This window comes from Protopterus annectens, chromosome 16.part0 (genome assembly GCF_019279795.1).
Source record: "Protopterus annectens isolate FY-2018-M chromosome 16.part0, PAN1.0, whole genome shotgun sequence".
In the NCBI taxonomy this organism is placed as follows: Eukaryota; Metazoa; Chordata; order Ceratodontiformes; family Protopteridae; genus Protopterus; species Protopterus annectens.
In genome coordinates, this window is record NC_056750.1 from 812,315,907 (window position 1) to 812,326,627 (window position 10,721).

At 42.1% G+C, this 10,721-nt stretch overlaps 1 protein-coding gene across 1 annotated transcript in view; it reads left to right on the plus strand.

Moving 5' to 3' along the window:
* The window catches only part of ALAD (aminolevulinate dehydratase), an 870,814-nt gene that overhangs the window by 284,053 nt on the left and 576,040 nt on the right, over nucleotides 1-10,721 (plus strand). Inside the window, 1 exon segment of the mRNA XM_044058183.1 lies at nucleotides 3,933-4,068. Within this exon segment, the coding sequence (XP_043914118.1) occupies nucleotides 3,933-4,068 (136 nt within the window).

A 10,721-nucleotide genomic window follows, 5' to 3' on the forward strand; every position in this document is an offset into this window, starting at 1 on the left:
TTGTTCAATCTTCCTTTGCATGAGTCTTTAGCCATATTAGAACGCATATGTGAAATGGACATAAGAACAATGTTGAGTAATGCACAGACTCCTAGGAATCATGTTAAAAACATGGCCACTAAGGATTCTGAATTTTTGCATTTTTTTGAAAGTGTGTAAAATCAGGGTCATATGAAGCCTGACAAAGGTGGGGGGGGGGGGGGGGCTCGTCTTTATGGATTAAAATGAGTATGTGGAAAGTATGTTAAAGTACTTAGTGATGCTTACTGTCATGCAAGTTTAAATAGAAAGTTAAAAACATATGAAATGATTTGTTTTTGGTAGGTAGCATCAATATAGACACTTTCCATTATCTAACTGTGCCAGCACCGACAACACCCGTCTTATTTGGGTGTCCTAAAATATACAAGAACCTTAATAATCCACCATTTAGATCAATAGTGGATTGACGAAGATCAGTAACCTTCTCGTGCCAAATTTGTTGATAATAAATTAAAACCTTTTATTAGAAGTGAAGTGCAAATTTGCCATGACTCATGGAGTTTTTTGGAAGGTATTAACTTGGAATATTACAGAAGTTATAACTTCCTTACAGTGGATATTAAAGATCTATACACGGTTATACCTCAGGAGTTGGGCATAGAATGGGTCCGTGAGTTTCTAACCATTAAAGACATGGAGCTGACATATATGTGAATGAAACCCTCTTAGTCATATTGTCTAATAATTTCATGCTTTTTAATGGTGAATTTTATTTACAAAAGACAGGTGTTGCTATGGGTTCGCCCTGCAGAGGCAGCTTCGCAAATTGTGTCATGGCATCCTTTTTAATAAATTATTCCAGGAAAATGTATGGTATATGAGATACCAAGATGGCATGTTTATCTGGAAAGGGGATGTAGAAACAGTTGAACCCTTTATTAGAGCCATTACTGACCTTACCAATTTCCTGGAATTCACCTTCGACAGAGTCCATTAATTCTTTGGACGTGCTGTTGCCTAAAGACAGGTTGAATAATAGGTATAGAAATGTAATTTATAGGAAACCTACTTATTCGAATGCTTTTTTTGCATTTTTCAAGTAATCATCCCTATCATCAGAAAAAGGTGGTCATAGAGACAATTGGTGAGAGCTGCCAGGATGGTCTCTTTTTTTAGACAGATTTTTGGATGGAATGTGGACTCTGAGTATGTTCCTAATAAGAGGCTATCATGAACATCTACTTGAACAAATATTCCGTGAAGTGCACACCAAAAGGATTAGCGACTACTTTAAGCCCATAGTGCAGAAAGGTTCCGTTGAAGTACAGCATCCCTTAATAGCAGAGGCAAACCAAAATAGGGCGAGCTTAAGACCTAATATGGGTTTGAGCTTTATGACCACTTTTTCTATCTATGCCAAAAGAATAGGGAATATTGTGGTCAAGAACTGGGCATTGATCTTGGAAGACAACTGCATTAGTAAAAAATTAGGGGCATCGCCACGGATTACGTATAGGTGGGGCCCCAATTTTAAATGCCTTTTAGAAAGACAGTGACTAGTATAAAGAGAATAGTGGAATGAGAAAATGTGGTCGCTGCCAGCAATGTCAATTCATTAAGGTGCGCAATAGGTTTACCATCGGGGGCAAGTACTATTTAGTGAAAGGGAAATAGAACTGTGATTCCAAGGGGGTTATTTATGCAGCAATATGTGAGCAATGCCAATCATTTTATATAGGCAAAACGGAAAGAAGGTTCAAGCAGAGGATCTGTGAATATCAATATAATATAAATAGAACAACCACAAATGCACTGGCTAAGCACATTACGGAAAACCCCACACACATTCCTTTTTACGGTTATTCACCAGGTGGAAATGAACATTAGGGGAGGCCCTTGAACTAAAATTTGATAAGTGCGAGTTATTGTGGCAGATGCGCACATATGCCCATATACCACCTGGCCTGAATGAATGATTCAGTTAAATGCATTTTAAAACTTAGGGCATTGGACAGAGGAGAATTCACTGTACAAGAGTTCTATATAAAACATAACAAATGTTACACATTATTGTAGTTACGAGGTGTAACATTTACGAAAGTCAAAATTTCTGAGCAGTTCCAAGACGAAAGTATTCATTTTTAGTTATTTTTTAAACAAAGGTTTGTATGTGATTTTACTGTTTTTTGTCATGTTTGTTATGGGCTATGCTCTAAATTTTAATTGATTAATTGAATGTTGTATAAATAGTATTGCATTTTGGGTATGTGTTGTCTGATGAAGTTCAATCATTAATTTGGACGAAAGCGCTTACATTACAACAGTAAAATCTGTGGGGAATTTGCAGCCAGCTTGCATTTTTGTTTTTTACAAGTTGGTTTGAGTCTTTAAGTCGTTAACAGTTGTACGGTACTTTACCATCTGCTTGATAAATTAATGTAGACATCAGTTTCTGTTGTGCTTATAGAGGTAAGAAACTTTGCTGCAGGCTGTTTTCTCCAAACTTTGCAGGCACAGTCCTTTTGAGGCCTGCATGAGATAGGTGCAAATTTGTACCACAGCACATGTTCACCACAACAATTACATCTATGAGTTGTAGCTGTACATCCTGCCCCTACTGATAGCAAATGGAACAGTAAGACAGAGTACCTCTCACCAGAAGAGAGACGTTGTCCTGACTGCTGTACTGCGTAGCAGGGTTGGTTAACATACCAGTGCTTAAGCGAGATTGTGTGGCTAATAGTAAGGTCTGTCATCCTGTAGTGTGAGTTAAGATTGCTTCCCTCTGCATGCCTGATGTAACAAATGTAGACTTCAGGATTAGCTGCCTGCATGCCACTTCAGTATCTATGTGCTTCAGGAAGTCAGGAAACCTTCCTTCATGTGAGTGAACTTCCTCTGGAGTCCATAAGTAGCATTACATGAATGCTGTGAGAGGTTGATGGAGTAAAACACTTATTGTTTTTGGGTCAGGGAGTTCTCTTCATCGACTTGTTAGTTGGATCAGGGAGTCTTTTTTTTTTTTTTTTTATTTGTTTTTATTGTTATCCCATATTGTCTATTTTCACAGGTTTCAGCCTTGGGAATAGGGAAAGGAACTTGGCGGAGGGGATCATGGAGTTCCAGAATGGGGATGAAATAACTAGAAGCTTTGAAACCTGAGTGAATAAATGCTTTTTTTTGTTTTGGGTTTTCTTTGATGTCCTTCAAGGATGCAACTGCAGTCCTGACATACGGAGTTCTCTTCATTGACTTGTTAGTTGGATCAGGGAGTCTTTTTTTTTTTTTTTTTTTTTATTTTTATCCCATATTGTCTGTTTTCACAAGTTTCAGTCTTGGGAATAGGGAAAGAAACTTGGCGGAGGGGATCATGGAGTTCCAGAATGGGGATGAAATAACTAGAAGCTTTGAAACCTGAGTGAATAAATGCTTTTTTTGTTGTTTTGGGTTTTTTTTGTTTTCTTTTGAGACTGAGAATTGCTCCTCGTTAGCAGTACAACACTGTACTGTGAGTTCTGCCACTTAAAATTAAAATAGAGATATTCCTCCCTATGCAACCATCCACCCTGCGACTTTCATGTACCTCCAAGGACACTGTACATTGGAGTAGGGGAATACTTCAATCTCAATTTAGTATGTATTGCCCCATTCACACTTTCAGGTTTTGCTATTTTAAAGATTGTAGTTACCGTCCTTAGATTTTCAGTAGTCATCCAGATGATGTTGCATAGTTGCTTGGTTCTTTATTGCCATTTTTTGTAGTTTAATGTTATTGGGAGAGCATGTTATTGGTGCTCCTTAATTGTAATAGTGTTCTGGACTTTTGTCATATTCTCTGTGTTGCTAAGCAATCTTTTGACATGTAAGAAAATGAAGCATTTGTGTTAATGCCAGGAGGATATACATCCATTGTAACACTAAGTAATGAAGTTTCTATTTTGTGTTGTCAGGATGAACAAGGTTCTTCAGCTGATGCTGAAAATGCTCCTGTTATCCAAGCTGTCCAGAAAATCTGCTCCATCTTTCCATCACTACTGATTGCATGTGATTTATGCCTGTGTGCCTATACATCTCATGGACATTGTGGTAAGTGTTGTAGATGGCAGTAAGTTCAGTATACAGGCTGTAATGTATACACTCCTTAGGTCTGCTTCTGCTGTCCTCTGTATTAAGTAAAGTTCTGGAGACCAAGTTAATTGTGTTTTAAAAGTTGGTTTAAGAAATGAGTACCACTGTATTCATCTGTCAGTTGAATTTGCTCTTAAGAATAGCGATATGTATGTGTTGTATATGGTTCATACGATTTTTTCCACTCACTTATTCTTTTCAGGTCATGGTAAGTCGGAACCTATCCTGTCAAGCAACAGGTGCTAAGAAAGTCAGGCCAAATGGGACACCAGTCTGTCACAGAACTGACAGATACACGTAGGGACAGCCCTGCTAGGTCACTTATTGGATGTGTGAAGAAACCAGAAACCATAGTAGAAACCTACACAGATACAAAGAGGACATATAAGCTGAGAACCATCCTAGAGAGCAAAGTGCTGTTGAGCAACAATTGTGACTCCTGCACAGCTGAACTGCCTTTTGTTTATTTAGAGCTTCAGAAATAATTTCTTGGTCTGCACTGTTGTAATATGCACTGGGGAATTAAGGTCTGCAAAGTGGTTTACAGAATGCAGAAAATAATGCCTCCTATCTGCCCATCAGCTGCCACCAGCTCCTGTCCTTGTGCATCAGTGCTCGACCCACTTCACACCCCCCCAATTAAATATAACCCACGTCTGGGGGCCAAGAAGGAGATGGAAGATGTTGGTGGTCTTACTCCTGCCACTTTGCTAGCTCTGGGATAGCTTCCTTCAAGGGATGCATGAACACTTCTACTCAAATGTAACCTTCCAAATGGGTGGTTCACCGAGTATGCAGTATAGAGCTTGCCAGGTTTGTATGCTGCTTATTGCAGCAAGCATAGGCTGCCCACCCTTTGTGATGGGTAAGCCTGTATTTTCCACTCACTCCTATCTGCAGGCTCATCCATGCTGCTAATTGAGCACAGTTCAACAGTGCAGTGAGGGCTTTATCCCACTGCAGTTAACTATGCACTAGTAATTATTCCTGCATTAGTGCATAAAAGTTTGAAACCTTGAGAGTGAAGCAGAGGGTGTGGAATCTTTGTGAGTTATTCATGCAAATGTCTTTGTTTATAGTACATTCATCTCAAATACTCTGCTATCCTCTGTGTTTTATACCAGATGTTCGTGTTGTACTGCTGCAGTCATCACACTTGGGTTATCCTGTCGTCAGGCGGTCCCGCAGTCGGCCGAATCTCAAAGCCTTGGTCCGGCGTCGGCTGTCGTCGCTTCTTCCCTGACGTCAGTGCGACAGGAGTATAAAAGAGGCAGCAGACGCCATTTTCTCCAGTCTTTCTTGCCGCGCGGTGCCCGAAGCAGAAACAGTTCGCAAGTGCCGGTCGGCCAGCTCCTGAGGTTTTCGAATTGAATTTCAGCCCGAAGTCTTCTCTAAAGCTAAGTACCCCATTGGGGAAACTTTTCTTGCCTCAGACGATGTCAGACAAAGTTAATTGCATTTCTTGTGGGAAGCAAATACCTAAAGGATTTTCATTCTCATTATATTCCTTGCCTAGGCCCAGTCTCTGGTTGTCTGTTTTGTGCCAGGTTCAGCAGACGTACAGTTAAGCATTGGGCAGATTTCTCCCAGCATTATTTTGGCAGAAAATTTAACTATAGCATGCCGTCGGAGCAACCGACATCAGCAATTTTTAAAAACACAAAGATAAGGACAAACAGCTAAGACCAGTTACCGAGGCCTCAGCCAGGCCTCACGCCGGTTCTCAGGTTTTCAGCGAGGTACCTACGCAGCCGCTGACTACTGCTGATTCAGAAATTCTGACTGCCTCCCAGACCGATGCAGCTGGGCCTGAGGAACCGGTTCCACCTCACCCCACGGACGCCAGTCCTGATGGTGATCCGGAAATTTTAGATAGGCCTTCGGTTTCTGAAGGTGTCTTCAAACCGACAACTATCTCTGCTAAGTCTTATGCTAAAGCTCCCTTGAAAGTTAGGAAGCCGGGTCCACACACTTCCCCACAGACCCCTATGGCTAAAAAACAGATGCTTACGATGGCTGAGGATTTAATTACCCTTATCAGGGACCCCCCCCCCGACAAAAGGCCTAGACTGGAGGAAGATTTTCCCTTCTCTGACCATGCATCCATTTCCTCAAGCAACTCTGAGGACCAGGATTATTCCTTCCCTCCTTCTGAAGATTCAGATGCTGAAGAGTCCATTCCCTCTGTCTTCCCCCATGAAGACTACTCTTTTGGGGAAACTTTACACACCTTGAGGGAACACTTCCACTGGGAAGGCCAAGATTATTCTGACTCCAAGAAAAGACTCCGGGAATTTCTTCTTCCACAGCATAGACCCCTAGCAATTCCTCCAGTTTTAGACATTTTGGATGATTACTCCGAATCTAGTCTAAACCCAGATTCTTTACCTCCAGCACCAGCTAAACCAGACGGATACTACCGAATTCCTGACACTCATAAGTTTCTATATAAAAGTCCTACTGCAGACCCAGAAACCATTTCCCAGGGTCCCAAAGGGATTAAGGCCTCTACTGCTAAGAATCCACTTCCTTCTGAAAGAGATTCCAGAGCATTGGAAAGATGGGGAAAGAAAGTGTATACGTCTGCCACTTTGGCCATGAGGGCCTTAAACTGCCAATTCTACATGCTAAAATACCAACAGTACTTTCTTACACAGTTAAAACAGAAAATGACCCCCTCAGGCAGATCAACCTGATTTCAGACAGATACAGGATTTGCTGCATGCAGCAGAACAGGTGGGAAAGCATACCTTAGTGTGGTTTTGATTCATTGGAAGCCTCATGTAGAGCAGCTGTCACAGGGTCTGTAATTCGTAGGCATGCTTGGCTTAAAGAACAAGCCTTACCAGAACATGTCAAAGCAAAGTTATTGGATGCTCCATTGCAGAAAGATGTTTTATTTGGTGTCAAAGCAGAGGAAGTTTTAAAGAAAATGGAAGAAACGGCAAAATCTATGCCAACAGTTAAACATTTTTGACAGGTACAACCTCCTCGTTTCAGCAGGAACTGGCCATCAAAAAACTGGTCCTTTCCTGCATCAGACAGACTCCAAAGAGGTAGGTACAGATGCCCTAGGGGCAGAGGCCAGCCACAAGGTTCTTTCAGGCCTAGACAATGGCAAACATCTCAGAGGGGGAGACGAAAGATCTCAACCCTTCAGGAAACAAACACAATGACTTCCCTCTTCGCCTGCCAAGCAAAATTGCCCTGGCAGCACCTTTGGGAGGAAAACTGGCTTTATTTCCACAAAATTGGTGCATTATAACAAAGGACAAATGGGTTCTGGATATTATTACCCGAGGATACAGATTTCATTTCCACACTTTACCACGGATGAGAGGCATGCCAAATCTGCTTCCAAACCAATGGGCAGAGGCACCAAGCGCAAATATCAGCTCTCATGGATATGAAAGCAATTCAAAAGGTACCTACAAAGGAGCAAGGTCAAGGTTTTTACTCAAGATTATTTCTAGTCCCAAGAAAGGACAAAGCCTGGAGGCCCATTTTAGACCTCTCAATTCTAAACACATACCTGGAGGTACCCAAATTCAAAATGCTCACACTTCAGCAGCTTCTTCCCATGCTGGGCAAGTTGTCTTGGCTGGTAACGTTGGACCTCAGAGGCATACCTGCATGTCCCTATCAGACAAGATTGCAGAAGATACCTCAGATTCTTGGCAGGTACAATGCATTATCAATTCCCTGCATTGCCCTTTGGCTTATCTATTGCGCCCAGAGTATTTATGAAATGCCTGGCATCAGTAATTGCATATTGCAGACAATGAGGAATACAAACTTACCATATCTGGACGACTGCCTGATCCAAGAGGACAGCAAGGACATTCTATTACAGCATCTGGCATTTGTAACACAGCTGCTTAGTTGCCTAGGGTACACAGTAGACAAAAAAGTCAAAGCTAATACCCTCGCAACAAATAATATTCCTGGGTGCCAGCTTAAATACAACGGCCCAGATGGCTTTTCTCTCGCCAGACAAACAACAATTGACTCACTTCAAAAAGATGGCAACTTTTACCCAGCTCACTGCAAGGAAAATCCTGCAGGCATTGGGGTTCATGGCATCCTGCATTCAACTACTCCCATATACAAAGCTGCATATGAGGAAATTACAATGGTACCTGAAAAGTGTATGGTCTCAACACAGGCACAGCCTCTAATCAAGTATACCTCTCATTCCATGCCTTCAAAAAGAGTTCCTATGGTGGGCTCAAGCATGTCAAATAAACAAGGGTCTTCCTTTCGTCTTACCTCCAGCAAACCAAACTATGACAACAGATTCTTCAGACTACGCCTGGGGAGCACACATGGAAGGACGGTGCATACAGGGCAAATGGTCTGCAAAACAAATGCATCTTCACATCAACCAAAAGGAGATACTAGCTGTGCAAAATGCACTGACAGCTTTCAAGGACCTCTTGCATCCAGGACAACTACTAAGGGCAGACAACACCACAGTGATGTGGTGCATAAACAAACAAGGAGGAACACACTCCTACCCTTTATGCAGACAGGCAATGACCTTGTGGAACACAGCATTGACTTACCAAGTGCAACTGCAAGCACAATTTCTACCAGGAAAGGAAAACATATTGGCAGACGAATTAAGAAGAAATATGGCAGATCCTCACAAGTGGAGACTACACCCACAAGTATTTTCAATGATAACTCAAAGGTGGGGATGTCCCGACATAGATCTATTTGCTTCCCCCAACAATTGCCAACTACAGAAATTTTGCACAAGGACTTATCACTCCTTAGCCTGGAAGGTGGACGCCCTAGCATTCAGTTGGACAGCATTGGCAGTCTATGCCTTCCCCCCACTACCTCTACTGAGCAAGGTATTATTGAAAGTCAGATCCATGGATCTTGCCTCAATTCCCAATACTGCTGACTTAGAAAAACTCTGATACTTCACAGCCAGCTCAGAACTTTAAATTTAGCTGCATGGAGAATACTTTGAATTTTCAATCAACACTTCTCTCAAAGGACGTCCAGAATGTCATTATGGAGGCCAGAAGGCCCAGCACCAGAAAAACTTACTCAGACAAATGGAAAAGATTTTGTGCATGGAATCAGGCTAAAGGCCAAAATCCTTGGATACCTAACATTCCTCAAATACTGCAATACTTAACTGAGATGCTACACCAAGGCCTTTCATTCTCATCTGTTAAGATCCATGCTTCAGCCATTTCAGCTCAATACAATACGGATCCACCAATGTTCTCACACCCTTTACTACGGCAGTTTCTCAGAGGGGCTAAGAATATAAGACCCCCCCAGAAAGCCCCCAACACCAGCTTGGGACCTGAACTTCATTTTAGAAAAATTAACACTGCCTCCTTTCGAACCAGCATTCCCAGCAGAACTACAATACTTCTCTTGTAAAACAGCTTTGTTGCTGGCTATTACCTCAGCATGCAGGGTCTCAGAACTACAGGCACTTATGGCAGTGGAACCTTTAATCATTTTCCATCAGGACAGGGTCTCTTTATGAACTTAACCCTACCTTTATGACAAAAGTAGTATCCAGTGTAGCTTTAAATCAGACCATTCATTTACCCAAACCCCCAGAATTAAGGAGAAAGACTCCTTCACTCTTTGGACATTCACAGACAGCTACGTTACTATTTAGATAAGACAAAGACCTTCAGAAAAACTGACCAACTCTTTGTATCCTTTGCTGCAGGTTCACGAGGAAAGGCCATTTCAAAACAGACCTTCTCCAAATGGATAGCACATTGTATCCGCTTTTGCTACTCGCACCATGGGAAAGTAGTGCCTGTTAATATTAGGTCCCATTCTACCAGGGCTACAGCAACCTCAGCAGCCTTTCTTGGGGGTTCTATCCAAGGACATTCTGGAGGCAGCTACTTGGAGTTCAGTGCACACCTTTACCAAGCACTACCACCTTCCTTTATACTCAAAATCCAGAGCTGGTTTTGCCACTGCAGTGCTGCAGGGCATCCTAGCTTCGCCTAACCCAGTTTAGTACCAGCCACCCATCCATAGCTTGGGGATTCAACCCAAGTGTGATGACTGCAGCAGTATAACACGATGAACATAGTACAGTTTTGTGCCTACCATAAATGTAGATATTCGAATGTATATACTGCTGCAGTCCAGGTTACCCTCCCACCATCCCCTCTACATACCAGGGTGTTAGTTATAGCTCCATGTTCATCAATCAGTTGGATGCATGTCTATATGGTGAATTTGCTAATAGTACTATTGTTTATCCTCTAAGGAATTTTTGCATAGCTTTTTGTTTTGCCTTCCTAGTTGGGGGCACCTGACATCTGGGGCAAGAAAAACTGAAGAAAATGGCATCTGCTGCCTCTTTTATACCCCTGTCGCACTGACGTCAGGGAAGAAGCGACGACAGCTGACGCCGGACCAAGGCTTTGGGATTCTGCCGACTGCGGGGACCGCCTGACGACAGGATAACCCAAGTGTGATGACTACAGCAGTATATATACACTGTGACATCTGCATTTATGGTAGGTACAAAACTACTTTTTGAGTTCTGTCAAAAATGTTTTTCACCTTGGAAATGGCAGCTTAGTTTGGTTAATGTTATCACCATATTTTTC